We start from the raw sequence: 25903 nt of genomic DNA, 5'->3' as shown, positions 1-25903 counted from the left end.
TACTGAAGTCAATGAAGTTCTTTTATTTTTAAATTGTTTCCTATTAATTTGAATTCTTTGGAATTTGACTTGAGTTGATTTCAAGTCTTATGAATTTACTCTCAATTTGTTACTCTAAATGCGAAAAAGTATGCTATAATCGTGACAAAAAGTATTCCTTGATCCCTATATTTTATTCCATAGGGACTGCGAGGCCTGATTGATATAATTTCTAATTTAATAATCTTCATTGCTTTTACTGAAGGGTCACCATGGTCATCTGTATTTGCAAGGAGAAGATCGCCTATATTTAAATCTAGGTAGCGGAGTTTCTACTCATACAGGCTTCCATCTTGCAAATGAAATGCCTTTGGATAATTCTACACAGGCGCTTTCTAGTTCAAAGCAGTGGTTGGTTGTTCCTATTCCAATTGCCTACAGCGGATCCAACTGGCCAATACGGGTAAGTTTCTAAAAAAAATAAAATAAAAACTGCAGTAGTATCTTCTATAATAATAGGGGCTACTACTGCAGTTTTTATTTACCTTATGCATCGTGTAGAGTTCCTAAATGCCCAAGAATTAATGTTGAGCAAATGCTCTCGAGAATATGCTCAGAATTCAAGCTCGAACAGAGCATTCCGACGCCTGAGTAGAATAAGGTGTTCGTTCCGAATGTGCTCGAGGAAGGCGTTGGTTCCAAGTTCGGTTGAAGAAGGTGTTAGTTCAAAACTTTTTGGAAAAAGGCGTTCATAAATCGAAGTATTTCATTCTTGAAATTTTGTAGTGGTATCACTGACGCAGGTATCGAAGTTTTCTAATATAAATGTGCCTTATTTTATTTCAGCTTTAATTTCATACGGGTTTGCATAATTATATAAAACAAAGATAATACGACACTACTTTTTAAATTTATTTTAAAATCTCCAGATTATGAATTAATTAGAGTATATGCCAAGCAGTGTGTTGAGTGTTGAATAAAATAATGTTTTGCAACAGATAATTGAATATTATATTATTTATAATAAACCTGCCTATATTAGCGAAAAAAGGACGTCCTCGATAATTATACGTCTCGTATATTATTGAATGCATTAACATAATTAATTGAAGAACAATAATAATATTTTTTTCAAAAAAATGTAAGATATATTGTATATTGTATAATAATACTATATAGTACATTTGTAGAATCTTTGACTATATATTTTTTTTCAAAGAAAATTATGTATATTTTTTAAATAAACATGATCATCGAAAAAAGTAATTATTTCAAGCATAAGTAATAAATCACTCCATAATTTTATTATAAAATGAGTTATACTCTAAAGGAATAACCCCGCTTGAATACATGAATTGTAAATCCTTCTTTTTTCCTTATCCAATTAAATTTTCATCCAACAAATTCTATACTTAAAATTTTGTAGTGGTACCGCTGATGCAGGATTTCAGCCTTTTTAGCAATTAAAGTTTTACTATTTTATTAAAATAAGTTTTCTGTGAATCTAAGAAATTAAGTCATATTTCATATTGACGATTTAATCAAACCGAACAAGGGTTAGTGATTTAAAATCACGAAAAGTTAATTTCAAAATAATATGAATCAGGATAAATGTTGTAGAATTTGTTGTTTAGTAATGTAATTTTTAGTTTATTTTAAGTGAAAAATATGTCCGCTGCGCGGGTACAATCTCACTGCGCGCTGTGCACGCGGCGCTTCGCGCCAAGTTAGAGCGCCTATGGGGCGCGGGTATTCTCTCGCGCTTCGAGCTCGTTTTCGTACGTTTAATACGTACACTTTGACAACATTTTTTCAAGTATCGTAAATTTTATAAATTAAATCAAATACTGTGATTTAAACTTCTGAGGAATTACAGTCATAAATTGTACCAATCTTTTTTTGGATTTCTTTTTAAAGAAGGTTTTTAAAGCACCTTCGGCTTTGACGATTAAATTCTCATTACGAATCTCGCGCTCGATAACTTGTATCCAATTGAAAGGCTTCATCAAGATAATTTGTAAATCTTGTTAAAATATACTATTTTTGAAAATGATCCAACTTTTGGAACTTTTTTCCAATTAAAAAATTTCATGATAATAGTTAAGAAAAACATATATTTTACATCTAGTAGAAATTTGAATTGATATTTCTGAACCTATTGAAAAATTTGTTTTTCCCTTTTTAAAATGTTGAAAAGCATATAACTTTTTGATGTTTTATCGAATTTAAAAATGTCATTAAGATAATTTGCAAATCTTTTTGATGCGTACCAGAAAATTTGACAACAATTGTTAAAACTCATAAAAATTTTTTTTTCAAATTTTGAAAGAGCTCAAACTTTTTGAATTTGTGTCTAATCAAAAATTTAACAGTTATAGTTTCTGAATATATTTGATAACCAGTGATGAATTTTTATGAAATTTTGTAATCTTTTAGAAAAATATGTTTTTCTATTTTTCTGAACATTTTCAAAATTTTCAAAAGAATATAACTTTTCTTATTTTCATCGAAATTAAAAATTTTATTTGGATGATTTGCAAGTCTTCTACCCATCTATAAGAAACTTTAACAACAATTTCTAAATTAAAATTTTAAAAAATTTTAAAAATGCTTTAAATTTTTTATTTTGATTGAAAATATTTGATTAACCAACTTAGACTTCATTTTGGGAACCTTAAGAAGTGTATCAAAGGCTGCCTTGATTTGACATATCAAGCCATAACGTGCCCGAGCAGCAGGCATATTTATCACTTAGATTAAACTAAAAATTACATTATTAAAAAAAATTCGACAAAATTAATCCTGATTCATATTATTTTGAAATTAACTTATCGTGCATTTGAATCGGCAAAATTAAATCTGACTTAATTTTTTAGATTCACAGGAAACTTGTTTTAATAAAAAATGAAAACTTTAATGGTTAAAAAGTCCGAAATCCTGCATCAGCGGTATTGCGGTACCACTACAAAATTTTAAATATACAATTAATTTGATGAAAATTCAATTGGATAAAGAAAAAAATAAGGATTCAGGCGTCAGTGATGCCACTACAAAATTTCAAGAATGAAATATTTCGGCGAACGAATGCCTTTTTCCAAAAAGTTCGGAACCAACACAATCTTCAAGCGAACTTGGGACCAACACCTTTCTCGAGCAGATTCGAAAAGAGCACCTTCTGCAAACGATCTTTGAACCAACACCTTCCTCGAGCAGATTCGGAACGAACACCTTACTCTACTCAGGCGTCGATTTATAGATGATTTAAGACAATTTAAAGCATTACTACATATATTTTTACAAAAGAATTCTAGATATACCTGATAGACTTTGGGAATTTTCAAAAAACTAAAGTAAAAGTTAATTTTATTATTATGGTTAAAAATCGTAACTATTTGGTTGAAAGTTATTCTCTTTTGGTTGAAGATTCAAACTATCTGGTTGAAAATTTATCATTTATGTTTGAATTCAACGATTTTTTGTATAAAATTAAAATCCTTTTTGTTTGAAATATCAAGTATCATGTTTTTCGTTAAGAATTCGTCCTTTATGGTTGAAAATTCAGCTACTTATTTGGAAGTGGAACTACTTAATTGTTTTAACTGAAAATTTAAATCGTACATTTTTGGTTTAAAATTTACACTACTGGTCAAAAGTTAGGGTTCACCTATTTTTTGATGATTGATTAAGTTCTTTTAATTTGAATTATGTCAGAGCTAAAAAATGTTCTCTTTAAAGGATTAAATTCATTTAAAATTCGGTATAAAATGAGCCCAGGATGAAGTCTATTTGTCTATTTTTCAAGTAGATATTGCAAAAATTGTGCAAATTTCAATGTTTTCTTCAATTTTCGATAACTTTCGTAATAATCAATATTTTTTAATGTTCCTGAACACATTTCAAAGCTATTTTTTCACAGTATAGCAAAAGTTTATTAGCATAGAACAACTTTACGTTCTTGCACTATGATAGGCTTTTTTCTATATTTACGTTCATAATGCTCTTGTCATACTGTTGAAAGATTGCTTAAGTTCTCACACTCTGATAGAAATTGTTTGAAGGTTTGCGATCATACACTTTTGCGATACTATGGAAAAATGGTTTTAAAATGAGCCCAAGAACCTTGCAAAATATTGATTCTTACGGAAGTTATTAAAAATTTAAGAAAGTATTGAAATATACACTATTCTTGCAATATCTACTTAAGAAATGAACGATTTGGTTTCATCTTGGGCTCATTTTATAGGAAATTTTGAGATAATTGACTTATTTCAAGAGAAATTTTTTTTTAGCTTTGACATAATTAAAATGAAGAGCATTTAAACAATCATCGGAAGAGAGGTTCACCCAAATTTTTGACGGGTAGTGTATATTAAGTTGAAAATTCAAATATTTGGTTTAAAATTTCTGTATTTTATTGAAAATTCGAATTTGTGGGAGGATATTTAAGTTTCTTGGCGACTAATTCCTATTTTAGGTTCCAAATTCCCTTAAAAAATTTAATATTTGTTTGAACATTCATTTACTTTGTTAAAAATGTGTCTATTTTGTTATAACATTTATCTTATTGGTTGAAACTAAGTTGTTTTCTTATTCAGAATTAACATTTTTAACTGAAAATGTATGCATTCCATTGATTGTAGAAAATTTCTCTTTTTTGATAGAAATTTAATCTTCTTGGTTGAAAATGATACTATTTCGTTGAAAATTTACTTTGATTTTATTGAAAATTAAGTTTTTACTGAAAATGTCATTATTCTATTTTTAGTTAAAAATTTATCTGTTTTAGAAAAAATAGTTACAAATTAATGTCTGTGGTTGAAAATTTAAAAATTTTGTTAAGAATTAGTTTCTTTTTTATCTGGAATTTTATTTTTCTAACTAAAAATCTAACTATTTTATTTTAGTTAGAAAAATTATCTGTGTAGTGGAAAATTCATGTATTTGGTTAAAAGTTAATTTTTTTAGTTGAAGATTTATAATTTTAGTTGAAAATTCACTATAACTATTCCATGTTTTTGGGAAAATTAACCTTTTTTTAATAAAAATCTAATCTTTTTCGTTAAAATATGTTCTATTTTGTTGAAAATTTAACTACGCTCTTTTTTTGTTAGGAATTCATTTCTTTGGTTGAAAAAAGATATTTAGTTGAAAATTCGTTTGTTTTTTTTTTTAATATAAAATCATGTTTTGGGTTGAAAGTTCTACTATTTGGTCAAAAATTCATCACTATAATTACAAATTATTTTTGTTGACTAAACATTTGTTTCATTTTAGTTCAAAATTAATTTTTTAACTGAAAATGTTTGTTTAAAATTTAATTTTCTAACTAAAAATTTATCTATTCTAGTTTTGGTTTATAAATTGATCTTTTTTAGTTGAAAATTTATATATTTAATTGAAACTGTATCTTTCTTGGGGTACAAAATTCATCTTTTGTGTTTAAAATTGAATTATTTTGTCGAAAATTCTTTTTTTTTCGTTGAAAATCGATTGTTTTAATTGAAAATGTAATCCTTATATTTTTGGTTTAAAAAAAATCATTTTTTTGTGAGAAAAAACCCATTTTGTTGAAAATTCTTTTTTTTTTAGTTGAGCATTTATTTTTTTAACATTTTAACTATTCTAATTTTGGTTGAAAATGGATTTTCTTAGACGAAAATAAATGGAATTTGTTGAAAATGAGTCTTTTTGGTTGAAAATTCACTATAAATATTCCGTTTTTAAGGGAAAATAACCTTTTTTAATAAAAATTTATACTTTTTCGTTAAAAAATGCTCTATATTGTAGAAAATTTAACTACTCTATGTTTTTGTTAGGAATTCATTTCTTTTGTTGAAAAAAGATTTTTAGTTGAAAATTTGTTGTTTTTTTTGTATAGAAAATCATCTTTTGGGTTGAAAGTTCTACTACTTGGTCAAAAATTCATCACTGTAGTTAAAAATTAATTTTTTTGGCTGAAAATTAATTTCTTTTTAGTTCAAAATTAATTTTTTAACTGAAGATGTAACTATTCCATATCTGCTTGAAAATTTATATTTTTAGTTGAAAATAAATTCAGTTTGCTGAAAACTTGTTCTTTTTTAATTTACTTTTCTAACAGAAAATGGAACTATTTTAGGTTTGGTTTGTAAATTTCTCTTTTTTAGTTAAACATTTATATATTTAATTAAAACTGTATTTTTCTCGTTAGAAAATTTATCTTTTTTGTTTAAAATTGAATTATTTTGTCGAAAATTCATTTTTTTTTTCATTGTAAATTGATTGTTTAAATTGAAAATTTAATCCTTATATTTTTTGTTTAAAAAAAAAATAATTTTTTTATGAACAAAAACTGTTTGATTGAAAATTCTTTTTTTTCTGATTGAGCATTTATTTTTCTAACATTTTAACTATTCTACTTTTGGTTGAAAATTGATCTTTTTTAGATGAAAATTCATGTACTTTATTGAAAATGAGTCTTTTTATAGAAACTTAATCTTTTTAGTTGAAAATTCATATATTTGGTTAAAAATTTATTTTTTCTCTCGAAGATTTAACATTTTAGTTGAAAATTCACTATAACTATTCCATTTTTTATGCAAAATTTACCATTTTTAATATAAATGTAATCTTTTTCGTTAAAAAATGTTCTATATCTTTTTTTCGTAGAAAATTCATCTTTTGGGTTTAAAATTAAATTATTTTGTCGAGAATTCATTTTTTTGGTTGAAAATTGTTTATTTTAATTGAAAATTTAATTCTTCTATTTTTGGTTAAAACATCATTTTTTTATGAAAAAAACTATTTTCTTGAAAATTCGTTGTTTTTTTTTTGGTTGAGTATTTATTTTTCTAACATTTTAACTATTCTAATTTTGTTTGAAAATTGATCTTTTTTATATGAAAATTCATTTACTTTGTTTAAAATGAGTTTTTTTTATAGAAAATTAATCTTTTGAGTTGAAAATTCATTTCTTAGGTTCAAGATATATCTTTTTGATTAGAAAACTCAACTAAAAAGTGCTTAAATTGTATTTAGAAATAAATTTTGTTTGCATTAATATTATTATTCTTCTAGGTGTATGATTGCTTTTATACCTAGACAAATTTAGAAATTAGAATATTATAGCAGCCATGAATAAGGCTCTGTTTAATGCGAATAATATGTTTTTTATTACTTTGGCTTCTTTCACCATTTAAATTACGAGCCCTTTTTTTAAATAATGTAATTATTATTAATAAAGATAGAAAATACGTTTTTTTAAATCCTAATTCAGAATGCTTATAAGTGCTCATTAAATTTTCAAAGCACATAAAGGTCCAGCATATTGTCGAGCATATTCTCATGCTCGTTCGAAATTTCTACGAGCACTAGCCTCATGACAGTTTGCGACTTCTATTTATTATTTTTATAAAAATGTCTCTTCTTATTAGTTCACAGCAATAGACAATGAGGGTTTAAGCATCGCAGTCGCTGGACGCACCGGACTAGCTCATTATTCGCTTCCTTCGCGAAAGTGGAAACTCTTCGGTAACGAAACCCAGGAGCGCGACTTTATAGTAACTGGAGGTTTGCTCTGGCACCGAGGATTTCTAATAGCAAGTAGCTACTCACTTTTGGAAGACAAGGACGAGATCAGAATCTATCCACGAGATACGAGACTTGACAATACTTACGTTAGAAGTGTTAAAATGCCTTCACAGATTCTTTTGCTCAATTCGATGAAGAACCATCTCTTGACATTTTGCGCTAATGCTCAAATTAGTATTTATGATATGGTGCTGGAAGGAAATGAAGGTACTGGGAGTATCGAATTAATAAGAACCCAAACGATCGACATCGGTGGTCTCTGTGTTCATCCAGCTTGTGTAGTGAGCGCAACCCTAACGACGATTCGTGCTGAAACAGCCGGAAGCCATCCTCATCCTGAAAGTCTTTTACTGAATGTTTCTGGAAGGCTTCTTATGGTTCAGCGTGAACATTGCACCGACAATCCGGAAGTGGTAAGTTTTAGTCATTTAAATTTCGAGTACCAAATCTCCAAATGCAAGCGATTGCACATCTTGAAACTAATGTAGACCTCACAGACAGGGTAAACAGTAACAGACAGACAGGTAAATAGTTCAAAGCCCTGTCGCAGAGGCGCTGCATTCGCCATACACACAAAATTGTCACATAGAGGTTATAAATCAAAAGAAATAATTATTAAATATATTTTTAATTGCGTGGAGAGCAGTAAAATCATTTTTTTAAACACACATCAATTTTTTAGAATACCAAATGTTCAATTTAACAAAATTTTCGGGAAAAATAGTGTTTAGTGGTGTTTAGAAATTTTAAAAAATATCCAAAACAAAACTTATTTTACTAAAAGATGCGAATTTTCAATGAAATACCTGAATTTTCAACTGAAATAGGTAATTTTCAAACATAAAATTGGATAGTTAGATTTTTAGTTAAAAGAATTAATATTTTCAAACAAAACAAAATTAGTAAACACATTAGATTTAGATAAGTTTTCAAGCAAGAAACTGAACATTAAATTAAAATGGTGAATCTTCAATAAAAATTACTTCTAACCAAATAGGTGAGTTTTCAACCAAGAACAATATTTTTTTATCAAAAAAAGATGATTTTTCAACAAAATACATGAATTTTTAACTAAAAAAGTTAAATTTTCAACCAAAAATGGAATATTTATATTTTCATGCAGGAAAACTAATTTTCAATTTAAAAAATTAATATTCTGCAAAAATGATGAATCTTCAATCAAACAGACTAATTTTCTATGAAGAAAGTCGAATTTTCAACTAAAAATAAGGTGAATTTTATATTTTCAACCAAAGGTGAATAGTACATTTCTTTAGTAAAAAAAAATTAATTTTCAACTGATAATGACGATTTTCCAACGAAAAAGTTCAATTTCAAACTTAACAATATAGATTAAAAATTTTTTCTACTAAATCTTTAAGAAAAAAGATGAATTTGGACTAAAATTTTGAATTGTGTCTACACAAAAATGAATTTGTAACAAATTGGATGAAATTCTAATCAAAAAGATAAACTTTTTCCCAAAAAAGATAAATTTTCTACAAAAAAAATATATATTTTCAATGAAAATGATAAATCTTTACCCCAAAAACCGAATTTTTAACCAAATAGTTGAATTTCTAACCATAAAGATCAATTTCCAACAAAGAAAATTTTTTTCGATCTAAAAAACAAATTTATAGCAAAATAAATAAATTTTCAGTCACAGAAAGAAATTTTTAACAAAAATGATTAATCCTTCACAGAAAAAAATTAATTTTCAAAAAGGAGCATTCATTTTCTTCAAAAAAAGAATTAACTTTTCACAAAATACATTCATTTTCAATGAAATGGTTAAATTTGTATCTAAAAAAGATAACTTTTAAACCAAAACCCGAATAGACTAAATTGTTAAATTTTCTACTAAAAAAAGATTCATTTTCAAGCAAAAATGGAACATGTTAATTTTTAGTTATGGAAATTATTTTCAAACATCAAACACAGAATTTTCAACAAAATAGTTCAGTTTTTAACAAGCCAAAAAATAATTTTGATCCGAAAAATGACTTTTTCAGAAAATAGTTGAATTTTCAACCAAAGAAATAAATTTGTAATCAAGAATATTAATGTTTCGTAAAAAAACGCATTTTCCACTAAATACGTATATGAATTTTCAACAAAATAGTTTAAATTTCAAAATGTAAATTTTAAATCAAACATAAAATAGTTAAACATTCAGTTAAAAAAATGTTTTCAAACAAACAAGACGAATTTTCAACAAAATGAATCAATTTTCAATGAAAGAAATTTATTTTAAATCAAAATGATGTACCTTTCACCCATGAAAATGAATTTTCAACTACGAACCTTAATCTTTTACCAAAAAAGTTAATCTTGGGCAAAATACATAAATTTTCAACCAAATAATTGAACTTACAACTATAAAAGATCACTTTTCAACCAAATGTCGAATAATTAAATTAACATTTAAAAAAATAACTTTTCAATCAAACAAAGAACGAATTTTCAACAAAATATTGTAACCATGATAATTAATTTTCTAACAAAAAACACTAAATTTATCAAAATATAAGAATGATAAAAAAGATATATTTCGGATTCCAATCATGTACAAAACGACGAATTTTTGCGGACCTTCCTTGAAAATTTTCAATTGAAAAAATTATTTTTCAACCCAAAAAACCAAATGTTAACAAAATAGTTAAATTTTCCTACTAAGATTTATTTTTCTTCTAAAAAAGATGTATTTTAATAAAAATACCTGAATTTTCAACTAACAAAACTAACTTTTAAGCATCAAATGGAATAGTTTTTTTTCTCAATATTTCTATTTTCATATATTTCATAAAGTTTTGACATGTTTATCTATAATGTTATCTTTTTCCTCATTTTATTCTTAAAAATTGTAAATTTATTGTAAAATTTTTATTAAAAATCGCGCGTTTTTCGAAGGAACTCGAAGGAATTCGAAGGAATTTTTTTTTAATTTCATTGATTCGAAGTGATTTTAAAACTTTTGAAATATTATGGGATAAAGAATTTTCTAGAATTTCTGAAGATATGGAACGAGTTTACAGGACATATATGGTTTGAAAATATTTAAAAAGTTATCGCGTTATTTTATCAGATTTCCGAGGATTTCAGTGATCCTAGAATTTCGCGAGATTTTATAATATTTCAGTGAATTTTAAAGAATGTACTCATGAAAAGTGAGGTATTTTATAAGGGCTTAAAGCTTTAAAATTTTTTTTAATTTTAATAATTCAATTGAATTCGTTAATTGACTTAATTGATCCTGATGATTAATTGATAAAGTGATCAAAGTATTTGAAATGTTTTAACATATTTATTTTAAATTTCTTGTAATTTTCAAGAGATTTAAAATATTTCGAAGGAGTTTAAAGGATTTTAAATAATTTATTTTATTTTAAAAGATTACAAAAACATTTTTTATTAATTTCGGTATTTTAAAGGGGATTTAAAAGGATTTCAAATGTTTGAGGGTGTTTTTAAAAGATTCTCAGACGTTCTCAAGGGTTTTCGAAAGATATCAAAGGATTCGAAATATTTTAGGAAATTCTGAAAGATTTGTATAATTTATTTATTTATTTCAGTAGTTTGAAGGCTTTCAAAGACTAAGTTATTTTAGGATATTTTAAAAGATTCCAAGGCATTTTTAAGAGATTTTAATATTTTAATGGATTTCAAAGAATTTTTTACAAGACATCAGGGATTTCGTATAGGATTTCGAAGCTTTTAAAAGAATTTCAAATATTTGTTGCATTTAATTTGGAATTCGCTCTGAATTCTTGTTAATTTATCCTAAATCCTTTTAAATTCTTTTGAATTCTTCTAAATTCACTCAATTCTACCCAGTTTTATTCATTTTTCCGTATTTTTTAATTGTTTTAAAATCAGTTGTTTGATTTTTCGACTTAGCTTGATTTTTTTATGAATTTCATCTAATTCTTCTCATTTTTTTTCATTTTTCTAAACTCACATAAAATTTATTGGAATCGATCAAGTTTTTTTTGTTCTTAAAATTGTTCCAATTCATTTGGATTCTTTTGAATTTAGCTTGACTTGTTTTTTTAGTTATGAATTCTTCTTTTGTGTTAGAAATTAGTAAGGTTTCAAAGATTTTAAGGGATTTTTTGTTGCAATTTACTGCGAATTCTTTTAAATTATTTTGAATTATCTTAGATTTTTTTATTTATTTCAATCCTCCTATATTCATTCAATTATACTAAAGTCAGTGATTTTTTAAAAAAGTTTCTATTCATTTGATCTTGAAGTCTATTAAACTCACATTGAATTCTTAAGCATTTAATCAAATTGCTTGAATTCTCTTGAATTTTGTGAATTCACTTGAATTTTTTTTATTCACTTGAATGTCTCTAAATTTATTCTACTTAATTCAATGGATTTTAAAAAAATTTTAAAGCTTTAATTTAATTGATCCTGAGGATCAATCGATAAAATGATCAAAAGATTTGAAATATTTTAACGTATTTTTTTCATATTCTTTGGCATTCGTAAGAGCTTTAAAAAATTTCAAAATAGTTCAAAGGATTTTAAATAATTTAGGCTATTTCCTCAGATTACAAAGAAATTTTTTATTGATTTCAGTAATTTAATGGGATTTAAAAGGATGTGAAATACTCGAGGGTATTGTAAAAGATTCTCAAACTTTTTCAAGGGCTTTAAAAAGTTTCAACGGATTTCCAAGGGTTTTAATAATTTTAAGGGATTTGAATATTTTAATGGATTTCGAAGGATTTTTCACAGGACATGAGCGATTTCGTAGGGATTCAAAGATTTGAAAAGTCAAATATTTTTTGCAATTCATTTGAAATTCGCCCTTAATTCTTCTGATTTTATCCTAAATCCTTTTAAAATCTTTTGAGTTCTTCTAACTTTACTCCATTCTACCCAATTCAATTAATTCTTCCATATTTCTTAATTGTTTTTAATTCACTTGATTTCTTTTTAAATTCAGCTTGAATTTTTTATAAAGTTCGTCTAATTCTCCTCATTTCTTTTAAATTTCTTCAACTTCTTTCAAAATTTATTGTAATTAATCAAATTTTTTATTCTTAAAATTGTTCCGATTCATTTCAATTGATTTGAATTTAACTTGAATTTTGTTGCAATCACTAGTCACTTCTTGTGTTAGACATTAGTAGGGTAAAAATATTTGAATACATTTGAAATAGACAGAGAAATTTTTTTCAATTATTAAAAAGTTTTTATTTAATTGATTCTAAAGTCTATTAAATACCTCACCTTGAATTCTTAGGCATTTTATAACATTCTTTTAATTCCTTTGAATTTTTCTAAGTTTGTTTGAAAGTTATTGAATTCAACGAAATGTTTTCATATTTTCAAATTATCTTAAATTCTTCTAAATACATTAAAGTGTTATGGAAATCATTGAACTTTAAAAAAAACTTACAGTTTTTCCAATTAATTTGAATTCTTTTAAATTTAACTTGAAATTTTCTGAAATATTCTGAATTTTTTACCCTTTGAGCGTGCAAAAATAATCCTATGAGCGTGACAAAAAGTGCCCTTTGTTCTCTATATTTTATTTCATAGGGACTGTGAGGCCTGCTAAATGCATTTATTTTTTAATAGCTTTTCACTTGTGGAGCTCCGACGGTACTAGCTTCTTGTGTGGAGAACGTTTGGGTTCCCTGGCGATCAAGAAGAGACAAGCCTCATTTGACAGAAGCACTCTGGTTGTTTTGTGGAGCACACGGCATGCGAGTCTGGCTGCCTTTGTTCCCTAGAAATCATCAGGACAAAGCTCACACGTTCATGAGCAAAAGAATAATGCTACCTTTTCATCTGAGGATCTACCCGTTGGCTATTTTGTTTGAAGAAGCGATTTTACTCGGAGCGGAAAACGACACTGTTCTCTACACTTCGGACACGCATTCTCTTTTCTCGTTGCCGTTCTGTTTACTGGAATTGACGGTATACTATCTAATCCTAATTTTTAACTATAATTTTAACTTTAGCTTTAATTTTTCACTTTAATCTCTGCCGGGATTTGAGAAAACACCGTTAACTGCAGTTTTTGTTTGCCGTTCCTGACTAATTTGCATATGATATTTACATTTTTCAAAACAAAATTATTTAAAAATGTGAATTATCTAAAATGCAGTTAACGATGGTAATTGGGATTCTCAGGGTGGCCGCTTGACCGGGAAACCAGGAAGCTTATGAAACTGGGAAATGACAGGGATTTTATTTTCTGACCGGGAATTTTCCAAGTTTCTAGAGAAAAACATCTGTCCGACTCTGATTTTAACCGTTTTTTAATTAATTGAATTGATTTCTTTTTTAAATATGATACCATTCAGTTTAGAATACGTATTTCGAAAATCTTTCACTTTACAAACATTTTAATTTTAGATTTTAATTGTTTTTAATTGCTTAACAATTAAAAACTAGAAGCGTTTGAAATCGAAAATTTTTCATAAAAAACAGTTCTAGTTAATCAACTGTGAATATAAATTAATAATTATTTTTTAAATGGAACATTTAAAAAGTGAATAATAATTGATTTGTTTAATCACATTTGTTTAATACTGTTTTAATTGGAAAGTCTTAATAGTTAAGAAAATTTAAACGCCCGATTGAAACCTTATAAACTATTTTTAATTTTTAAATAATTCCAAAATAATATATTCGTAATGAAAAGCTTTTATTAAATTTTAAATTCAATTTGAAATCTTTTAATTTATAAAAATAAAAATTACTTAATATTTAAAAATATCTGACTGTTTATTTAAAATCAGTAATTATAATTAAATATTAAAAACTAAACATTGAACGTTACAACTTTAATTGTCTATTTGTACCAAAATTTTGGTGTATATATACAGCTTACGGCCTATTTGAAAACGAAATATAGATTTTGGCAGATTTTGAACAAACATTCTAGAAGCTATTTAAGAATTTTGAAAGGCTTCAGAAGAACAAAATATTTCCTAAGAAAATTGAACATGATTTTTTAGTTTGAAAAGTTCATTTTAAGTAAATATGCCCAAAGATTTAGAAAGATGTACAAAATCATCAAAAATTAATGTGTAGATTTTAAGGAAATTTTTTTTTTTAATTAGGAAAAATTTGAATCATTTGAAAGAATATTTAGAAGTTCTGAAAAGATGTAAAAAATAATGTTTAATTTCTAAACATTTAAAACAACATGTAGATGTTCCAAGATTTTGAACTAAAATTTCGAAGTATTTGAAGGATTTTGAAACTATTTAAAATAAAAATCATTTTACTTTTAATTTAAGAAGTGTTCACTTTATAAGAAATTGTAATAGTTCAATTTTGAATGTTTCTAGTTTAAAATTGCACCGAACAAAATAATTTAAAAAATTTAATTCATTGATTGATTCAATTTAGAGCATTAAAATTTATATTTTTTTGAACTGAATATGAATATTTGAACTCTACAATTGATAAAAGTTCAAAAAGAATTTATTTAGCAGTTTACATTGCATTTAAGTAAAAAATTTTCAGTTTAAAAGTGTTAGTAGCTTCCATTTTATACGTGTAAATTATTGGGCATTTGAATCAGATTTAAATACAAAATTATTGAATTAAAAACTTTTAACCTTAAATTTTAAAAGTTTAAAATTAAAGAGTTCCACTTTAAGTGCTTTCATTTCTTAGTTTTTAAAAATTTTATTTTTATTTTGAAGGTTTTAAATTTTGGAAGCTTCGGTTCGAAAATTTTTCCATTTAGAAATTATCCAATTATAAACGCTTTTATTCAGAAATGATACAAGTTGAATTTCTTCTCATTCCATTCGAAATATTATCCATTTTTAAATTTTATCCGTCTAAAATATTCTGAATTAAAACGTTTTTAACTAAAAATTATTTTGTACATTTTGCTTAAATTTCAAATGCTTTTATTTCGAAACTATCAAGGATAAATAATGGTCTGTCCTACCTCTAAATTCCGGGATTGGCAGGGAATTTTTATATACCTGGAGAAGTCAGGGAATTTTCTCGCGGGCGTGCTTTGATTTTTGGTTTAAATTGCATTATAAAATTCAATAACAATGATTCTTCATTTTTAAAAGTAGCTTTATATCACTGTATTTATCTATTTTGTTGAAAATTAGTTTTTTTTAAATTAATGTGTTTAACTGAAAATTGAACTTCTATTTTTGGTTAAAAATTGATCGTTTTTAATTGAAAATTTAAGTATCTCGTTGAAACTGCAGGTATTTTTCTTGGAAACTTAGCAGTTTGTTTACAATATTGTATCTCTCTTGACAAAAAATCTTTTTTAGTAAAAAATTCAGCACATGTTGAAAAGTTGTCTTTTTTTGATGAATTAAACTGTTTTTAATTATTAAAATTAAAGTCTTTTTTATTTAAAATATCAAAGATACTACATTTTTCACTCAGAAGTAATCTTTTTTGGAATGGAAATTTTATTACCTGGTTGAAAGTTAAATCCTTTTATTAAAACTTAATTCTTTTTGTTTTTTGTTAAAGTTGATCATTTTAATTGAAAATGGATCTTTTGGGTTGAAAATTGTTCTGTTTTGTTGGAAATTTGTTTTTTCCTTGGCTTAAAATTATTATTATTTTTTTTGCTAAGAATTTAATTATTATTACACTTGAAACTTGAACTACTTTGTTGAAAATTGTTTTTTTTTTTGTTTGAACAATATTATTTTTTTAACTGAAAATATTATTCCAGTTGAATATTCCATCACTTTGATTAAAAATGCATCTCTTCAGTTGAAAATTACATTTTTACCAAAATATTTAACGATTAAATTTTTATTTGAAAAATTATCTTTTTTAGTTGAAAATTCGTCTTTTTGGTAGAAATTCATTTTCATGGTTTAAAATTCAACGATTATTTGAAGATTCATAATTTGATTTAAAAATTCATCAGATTGGTTGAAAATTTTTTTTTTTCAATTGAAAATTTAACCATCACATTTTTGGCTGCAAATTGGCTTTTTTTAGTTAAAAATGCAACTATTTGATTGAAAAATGGTATTTTTAAATGCAAAATTCCAATATTTCGTTGAAAATTCATATATTTTGTTGAAAACCCGTATTTTTTGTTCTAAAATTAATAACCTTTTTTTCAAATTCATCTTTCTGATTGAAAATTCAAGTATTCCAGTTACATATTCATCACTTTATTTAAAAAATTCGCTTTAAAGTAGAAAAATTCCAGTTGAAGATTCATCATTTTAGTTAAAAATTCATCAGTTTGGTTGAAAATTAACTTCTAAACTGAAAATGTTTCTATTCTATTTTTGTATACAAATTGATATTTTTAAATTCAAAACCCCACTGATCGGCTGAAAATTGGTCTTTTTTAGTCGAAAATTCAATTATTTCGTTTAAAATTCATGTTTTTTTTTTTGTTAAAAACCGTCTGTTCTGGTAGAAAATTTATTTTTTTTTGCAAACTAACATTCTTGTTTGAAAATTCATCTTTTTGGTTAAAAATTCAAGTATTTGAATTAAATATTCATAATTTTATTTTTTAAATTGATCTTTTTGTTTAAAAATTAGACGATTCGGTTAGAAGTTAAACTCTTTTGTTAAGATGTATCTTTTTAGTTTAAAATTGTTTGTTTGCAGTTGAAGATTCATAATTTCAATGTAAAATTCATCTTTTTCAGTAAAAAATTAATCTATTTGTCCGTTACTGCCTGCTGCGGGGTTTTCTCGAATTTTCCTCTGACATATTTAGCTGTCCATAATTTGTGAGTGCAATGAGCGGTCAATTACGGGTCTCTCCCAAATTAAGGCTCGCCAAATCTTGAATTTAGCGGCGTTTTCCCAAAATTTAGCAATAATTATTTAACAAGTTATTAACAATTTGGATAAATTATTTTAATAATCAGGTGTGTATTTTCTTCACGGTTCCAACGAATCTAAAATGATATACATACAGTCAGAACTTAATTGACTTGACTTTGTTTCTAGAGTCAAGTCTATCTTCACCAAATTCTGAGACAACTGATTCATCGAAACTTGGGCTATCACGCCTGGGAAATCGCCAGATCCTGTTCAGCTCTCCCCTACTTTCCACATTCCTTGGAACTCCTTTTGCACGAGGTGCTAGAGGAAGAAGCAACGAGCAAGGAGCCAATTCCAGACGCTCAACTGCCCTCGGTGGTGGAATTTATACGTGAATTTCCTGGCGTTTGGGCTCGAGCAGTTGTCCAGTGTGCTAGAAAAACGGAAATTGCACTCTGGCCTTATCTTTTCTCCGTAGCGGGATCGCCGAAGAAATTGTTGCAGGATTGTTTGCAACGTCAGGAGCTGGACACTGCTGCCAGTTATTTAATCATTTTGCAAAATCTGGAACCATCAGCTGTCAGCAGACAACATGCAACTCTGTTACTGGATGCCGCTTTAGAACAAGGAAGGTGGGAACTGTCCAGAGACCTGGTGCGCTTTCTCAGAGCTATTGGTAAGATTTTGTGATCATTGTTGCCAATTTAGGGAATTTTCAACAACTTTTTTTTATCAGGGATTTTTTCGAGGGCGTGGTTATTTTTTTTAAATTGTTTAAAAAAATTCAATAGCAATCATTCTTTTTTTCTAAAAGTAGCATTATGTTACTGCATTTAATTATTTTTATGAAAATTCGTTTTTTTTTTGGTTTGAACTTCATTTTCTTACCTAAAAATTAGCCTATTTTAATTTTGTTTAAAAATTGATCGTTTTAGTTAAAAAATAAGGGTTTCTTTGCAATGTTTCCTCTTTCTTGATTGAGATGTCTTTCATTGTTGCAAATTTAACTCATATTAAAAAATAGCCTTTTTTGTTGGAACTATTGTTGAATTGTTGTTAAACTGTTTTTGATAAAAAATTAGAAAATTTATTAGTGGAGGTATCAACTGTTAAATTTTTCGTTCAAAGTTGATCTTTTTTCGAATGAAAATTTAATTAGTTGGTTGAAAGTTTACTTTAGTCGAAGTTAAATTTTTTTTGGTTGAAAGATTCATCATTTTTTCATTTCAACTATTTTATTGAAAATATTTTTTTTGTTTGGTTGGTCGGAAATAAATTTTTTAAACTGAAAATATATCTATTCGAGTTCAATATTCCATGAATTTGGATAAAAAATCATCTTTTTGCTTGAACATTCATTTTTAAACTAAAAATTTGACTTCAATTTTTGGTTGAAAAATGCTCTTTTTTACTTGAAAATTCGTCTTTTTCAAAAGTGAATTAATCTTTTTAGATTCATCTTTTACTTTAAAAGTCAACGATTTCAGTTGAAAATTCATCAATTTAGGTAAAGACTCGTTACTTTGTTTGAAAATGTGATTATTTGTTTAAAAATGAGCTGTTTTTCTGTTAAAAATTAGTTTTTCTTTAACTGAAAAAGTACATTTTTCCAGTTGAATATTCCAGCAATTTAGTCAAAAATTTATGTTTGGTTGAAGATTAATTTTTTAACTGAAAATTTAACTATTCAATTTTTATTTTACAATTTATATTTTTAGCTGAAAATTCATCTAATTTGTTAAAAATAGTATTTTTGGTAGTTTTGGTTAATAATGATATTTTTACTTGAAAATAAGTTTTTTAAATTTATTTATTCTAGTTAAAGATTCATCATTTTAGTTAAAAACTCATTAATTTTGTTTAAAAATGTAATTATTTGTTAAAAAAATTTTGTAAATAAATTTTTTTCATTGAGAAAGTAATTATAGCGATTAAATATTCGATCATTTTAGTTAAAAATTCATCTGTTTCGTTGAATATTAATTTTGTTAACTGAAAATTTAACTATTCAATTTTTGGTTGACAATTTATATGCTTGAGTTGAAAATGTATGTATTTTCTTGAAAATTAATTTTTATTTTCGTAGACATTAACCTTTTTGGTTGAAAATTCATCTTTTTGCTTTGAAATTTAACTATATTTGGTTTAAAATTTGACTTTTGAAGTGAAAAATTAAACTATTCCGTTGAAAATTTATGTATTTCGTAACAATTTGTGTTTTTGGTAGAAGAGTAATCTTCTTGCTTAAAAATAAAACTGTTTTGTTGAAATTTGTTTTGTTTTAAAAATATATCTGTTTTAGTAGAAATGTCATCTTTTTTGATAAAAATGCAACTGGTTGTTTGACTATTTAATAATTGTGTTAAAAATTCATCGTTTTCGGTTGAAAATTGAAGTATTTCCTGGAAAATTTACTTTTTGTTTAAAATTCAAATCTTGATGTTGAAAAGTCAACTGAATTCTTTTTTGGTTAAGAATTAATATATATATATATATATATTTTTAAACTGGTCTTTAATTTAAAAATGCATCTATTTCAGGATACAAATGCAACTGCTTGGTTTAAAATTCAACTATTTCGTAGAAAATTCCACTGTTTCGTAGAAAATGTACTTTTTGTTAAAAATTTATATTTTGGTGCTGAAAATTCAACTGGAATCTTTCTCGGATGAGTCAACTGGACTTTTTTTATATGAAAGTTCAACTGGACTTTTTTGAATGCAAATTCAACTATTTTTTAAAACTTTTTTTTAAAATAAAAATTCATCTGTTTTATTAGTAATTTCATCTGTGTTGGATAAAAATGCAGCCCTTTAGTTGAAAATTCAACAATTTTGTTTTAAAAAGTCATCCTTTTTGGTTGAAAATTGTTGTTTTTGATTTAAAAATTCATCTGTTTTAGTAAAAATTTCATCTTTCTTTGATGAAAATGCAACTATTTTGTTTGAAAATTTGTGTTCAACTACTTTGTCAAGGAATCATTTTTTAGTTGAAGATTCGTATTTTTAGTCGAAAATTTATCTTTTTAGTTGAAAGCTTAACTATTTTGTTAAAAACGGTTCTTTTTTAATTGAAAATTGAACTTCTGGAGTAAAAGTTGAAATATTTTGTTGAAAATTTGTGTTTATTTTGTATGAAGGTTGAAAATTTAACTATTTTGTTTTAAAAAAATTTTGTGCTGAAAGTTCATATTTTTTGTTTGAAAATTCATCTTTTTGATTTTAAAATTTCATATTTTACGTTGCAATATCAACTATTACACCTTTTGTTTAGAATTAATCTTTTTTAGGTTGAGAATTCAAGTATTTTATTAAAAAGTCAGTTTTTATGGTAGAAAAGTCATTATTTTATTTAAAATAAATAAATTTGAAATTTTTAAATTTATATCTGAAAAATTGTTTTATTCCGTTTATAAAAGATCGTATATTAAAAATGTTACAAGATAAAAATGCTTGTATTTCAATATTAACTGTTAGGAAAAATGAAAAATTGGTCAAGGAAAAATCAGGTAATATAAAAATGAAGATTTCACCTTGCAAAGCGTGTATTATTTTAAATATAAAAAATTTCTATTAGTTTCAAGGCTTGCAACGCCCATAATAAATTGATAAAATATAGATGTACGTAATTTTTCAGAATTTACTCAAAATCATCTCATTTGTAATGAATTGAAACAATGATTGAAAGGGGAAAACGCTGTTCTAACACAATTTTACTCTTCACAAAATATATTGTACACAAATATACTGATCACATTTTTCCTACACAAAACTTTTTCTAGACTAAACATTTCGTACACATAATTTAATACTGTTATATTTTTCCTACACAAAACTTTTTCTACACAAATATTTTCCTGCACAGTATTTAATATTGTTAAATACTTTTATTTTTTTCCTACACAAAATATTTTCTACACAGAATATATATAATAACAGTATAATAACAAATTTGTAGATCTTTTTCAAATGCACAGTTTTTTCTGTCATCTTTTACCGTATTTTGCACACTTTAGCCGAAAAATGTAATTTCTAAATTTTTCATCATTTTGTATTTTATCAAAATTTGAATTTTTGATTTTTCAAGAAAATTCAAAAAGTTGTTATGATAATCTTATAGGGCATTCAAAAAGCAATATTTGTCTTCTCTTGACTTTTTTTCCATATCGTGCGTTATTTGGCTTAAAGTGTTCATTTTCGTGTGTTTTCTAGAAGTTTGTAAATACTATACCTGGTAATTTTTGATTTTATGAAAAAAATCTTAAGGATAAATTGTTCTACTTTTTGAATACTATGAATAACCGTACAGAGAAATTTTAAATTTCAAACAAAGTAGTCTCAAAAATATTCATAATGTGCCCACTTTATGAATTTTTATTCAAAATGACTAGATAACGAGCTTGACCTTTAGTTTAGAATACTAAACAAGTGTACCAAAGGCCAATCTAATAGATTAATTTTTTTTAAAGTTATTGTGGAAACATGCAGACATACATACAGACATACAGACAGACACATTGGTAAAAACCTGTTTTTCGGATTCAGGGGGTCTCAAAACGTGGACATTTGACAAAAACTGGGGGGGGGGGACAAATTTTACAAAAATCAAATACTTTCTCTAATGAGAATGTAAAAATCAAAAATTATTATTTTGAGCTAAACGATGTAAGAAAGGAAAGAAAGTTCTTAGAAAGAATCCGATCTATTAAAAGGTACTAAAAAAATTGTTTAGGTATTTTTTGTTAGAACTTTTCGTTTTTTATTTAATTATCGCGATTAGATCATCTAAAACCGAAAAATTTAATATTTTTACAAAAGAGACGAGATACGTAAAAACTACAAAAGTAGAATTAGTTAGGACTTTTTTGTTACACATTATTAAAGAATGTTATGTAGAATATATTTTGTGCAGGAAAAATATTACACATAAGATTTTTTGTACAATGTTTAGAGACTATCTTGAGATTAAAATATTACTTTTTTTCTGTGTAGAAAATATTTTGCGTAGGAACAAAATAATAGTATTAAAAAATATAAAATTATGTTTAGGAAATCTTCTGAGTAGAAAAAATTATGTGTAGGAAAAATATAACAGTATTAAATTTTGTGTAGGAAAAAATTTGTGTAGAAAAAGTTTCGTGCAGGAAAACTATGACAGTATTAAATTCTGTGTAGAAAATATTTTGTGTAGGAAATAAATAAAAGTATTTAACAATATTAAATTCTGTGTAGGAAATATTTTTTGTATGAAATATTTCGTATAGGAAATAAATAAAAGTATTAAACAATATTAAATTCTGTGTAAGAAAAATGTTTTGTAGGAAAAATATAACAGTATTAAATTATGTGTAGAAAAAGTTTTGTGTCGGAAAAATATTATCAGTAAACTTGTGTGCAATATATTTGGTGTAGAATAAAGTTGTCTAAGAACGAGTGTAACCCGATTGAAGGCATGAACTTTCTTTAAATTAATTAAGTTTGATCAATTGCAGCACGGTTAATTAATATTTTTCCATTTTTTAGATCCAAATGATGTCGAATCTCCACGAACTTCTTGGGGCGGTTCTTCAAAATTGGGAGGCCCAACACAAACTCCTCCGCTTTCACCTCAAGAAGACGACTTGTCTCTCGTTTTAGGAACGATGCAAGTCTCCAGAAGTCGAAGTTACAGTACAACAGTGTCTCCGAAAGTCCAATCAGAATCCGGGAGCAAAGATTCCACTCCTTCATCCATGTTGGAGAAAACGAGAAATGTTGTTATGAGGCGCAAAAAATCAGTGCCTACCGTCAAAGCTGAAAAGTCCGAGAATAAGTGAGTAATCAATATAAATAAAGTCCACAAATCCAGTATAAAATTTAAAATGTTTACTTTTCAAAGCTTTCAATTTGAAACCATTTCAGATGTAAAATCATTCAGACTTTTCAGCCTGGGGGAGTCTGGTTTAAAAATAGTTCATTTACAAGATCTCGAAATTAAAATATTACTCAAATTGTTAAGGCTTTGAATCAATTTTTTTTAAATACTATCCAATCTTAAAACTTAAAAGTTCAACTTTCTCAATTGGGAAATCTAAGAAGCTGGGATTTTTCTAAAATTTGAGCATCGCCTCTAAAAGTATAGTAAAAATATATTATATTTTATAATTTATATAAATATTGAACCTTATCTAACCTTCATAAATATTGAAGCAATCGGGCTCTTTTTGAAGAACAAAAATTGTTTTATGTATTCAAGATGTCCAACGACCTTGAAAACCTTGAAAACCTGGAATTCTCCTTGAATTTTTCCACTTTTTTTGTAGCCATGATAATTTGAAAATCTCCTTGAATTTTTCAAGAGAACCATAAATTAAATTTCTTTTTTCCTTTAAAACAGTTATTTTATTGAAATGTGAAAAGTAATTTAAATCTTTTAGTCTATTATAAAAGAAACATCTCGTTTCTAAGAAATCTTGCTAATGAAAAGTTTTTTATTTATCAAGATATAATTGATTACATTATAGAATAAATAAAATCATTTATATTTATTTTTTATAGGCTATCAATTATTTTATAGATTGCAATGAACAGACTCTAATATTGTGAATAATTCTGTAAGTTTTTAATTTTTTCTTCGCTAATACTGAATGTTAAAGTATACATTTTTATTGTGATATTCAACTGATGAATTATAAAAATTATTAGTTGAAAATGTTAATGGTAATGCAGTTTCAGAATTAGAATGAGGTTTTTCCGTGTACATCAGGTTACTAATCATCACTAAAGATTTCAAAATATGTCAAAGATTTTAAAACATTTAAAAGGATTTTGAACATTTTACAAAGATTTGACAGATTTCACAGATTAAAAAAATGCGCGTACACCAGATTTCAAATACTTTACAACAATTTCAAAAAGCTTTGGAAAGATTTAAAGGATTTGAAATTTTTGAAAAAGGGTTACACCAGATTTCAAATATTTTAAAACATTTCGAAGTTTTGAATTGGTTCCAAATCAGATTTGACAAAAATTTTCCCAAAAATATCGAACATTTCATAAAGATTGTAAGGATTTCAAAGATTTGAAAAAGATTTGAATACAACAATTTCAAAGATTTTAAACATTTTTAAATAATTAAATATTTCAAACGAATATGAAAACTTTCGCAAATATTTCAAAGACTTTATAAAAATTTAATAAAGATTTTAAAAAAAAATCACAAAGACTTCAAGGATTTCAAAGAAGACATGTTTTCAAAAAATAAAGAATTTATTTATTTATGGTTCTGATTTTTTTAGAATTTATGTCCAATAAAAAATGAAATCGCTTATTTTTTACATCTATAACAAACGGTTATTTCATTATTTGATGTAAAAAATGAGACCGGAAAAAACTTGACTTTTTGTCCCGGAAAAGTCCTTGAGTTTTGTTCCTAAGAATTGCTGGACACCCTGAGTGTTTAATTTACGTTTAAAGAAAAAAATTGCAAAAGATATCAATATAAAATTATTTGTAAATTCCTTTTAAAGTGTAATTTACATTTTTTAAACTCTAAAAGTGCAAACTGAGATAAATTAAAAATTACAGAGAGGGTTCGGCGGAGGAATTCTTCATCGACGTTATTTTGCAAAGACACGCGCGTCGTTTGCTGTCGGCTCGTCGATTGGCTGATCTTGGCCGTTTCGCAGCTCGACTTGATTTCCATTTAGTCACATGGTTGGCCCGCGAAAGGGAAAGAGCCGCTAAAATAGATGATTTCGTCGCAGCTCTAAAAGCCGTTCACGAAGACTTCATTTTTCCCTATCCGTTGCTATCATTGCCGTCCTTGAACAAGTTCAGAAGATCCAGTGTCACATCTCTGAGATCCTTGCGATCGACGAACTTCGAGACACCAGAAGAAATTTTGTCTCCGAATATCCCTCTGGATGTTCCTGACAGTGGATACACTAGTTTGCCTAGCAGTAGACCACCTTATACGAGTTTGGTGTCGCCAGTTGCGAGTTTGGAAACTCAATTTCCTGTCACGGAAGCGAATCTCACACCACATATGTTGCAAGGTATTCAATTTCTATTCATTTTTTTCCAACTCTTCTAGATCTGGGGCATTTTTTGTTGTGACGCTAAAGTCTTATTGAATTTTGATGTTATGTTGGTCCACTGAGGTATTCAGGGCTAGCCTCAATTAAGTTCGACCCAAAGGTAGCTGCAGATCCAGTTTCTCTTTTGTATGTGCTTCGGGTATGCTTCCGATTATTTAGAGCCAAAAGAGATAACACTCGCACTACGCTTTTTTAAGAATAAAGATTTTTTCATTTTTAATAATTGAACATCTCATTTTTCTCGGAAACGACGCAAAATATTAATAGCAATTTATGGTTCAAAATTGTTTATCTTCCTGATATCTATTAAACTCGGCCTCCTGTCACCGAGAGTTGAAAATGGCACATGTGTTGAAAACGGCCATGCGGCGGCGCTATTAGTAACGTTGTTCTAGGGACCAATTGTCCCTATTACGAGGGTAGTTCAATAAGTCCTTAGAATGACCAACAGATGGCGCGCGAAACGCTCCAAATCATCTGTTTTCAGTCAGCACCACTCCCGACTAGATATAT

General features: G+C 26.4%; 1 protein-coding gene across 2 annotated transcripts in view; it reads left to right on the top strand.

Annotated features, from left to right (window-relative positions):
• LOC117177429 (guanine nucleotide exchange factor subunit Rich) overlaps positions 1-25903 on the top strand; it is a 57492-nt gene that overhangs the window by 17643 nt on the left and 13946 nt on the right. For both annotated transcript variants that reach the window (XM_033368104.1, XM_033368103.1), the window contains exons 8-13: positions 245-442; positions 7392-7961; positions 13147-13488; positions 17500-17989; positions 22836-23124; positions 24879-25348. In XM_033368104.1, coding sequence (XP_033223995.1) covers positions 245-442; positions 7392-7961; positions 13147-13488; positions 17500-17989; positions 22836-23124; positions 24879-25348 — 2359 coding nt within the window. The remainder of the gene's footprint in view (positions 1-244; positions 443-7391; positions 7962-13146; positions 13489-17499; positions 17990-22835; positions 23125-24878; positions 25349-25903) is intronic.

The sequence above is a fragment of the Belonocnema kinseyi genome, chromosome 7, assembly GCF_010883055.1.
Source record: "Belonocnema kinseyi isolate 2016_QV_RU_SX_M_011 chromosome 7, B_treatae_v1, whole genome shotgun sequence".
NCBI lineage: Eukaryota > Metazoa > Arthropoda > Insecta > Hymenoptera > Cynipidae > Belonocnema > Belonocnema kinseyi.
The sequence above is the reverse complement of the archived record's forward strand: the minus strand, read 5'-3'. Positions and strand labels throughout refer to the sequence as shown.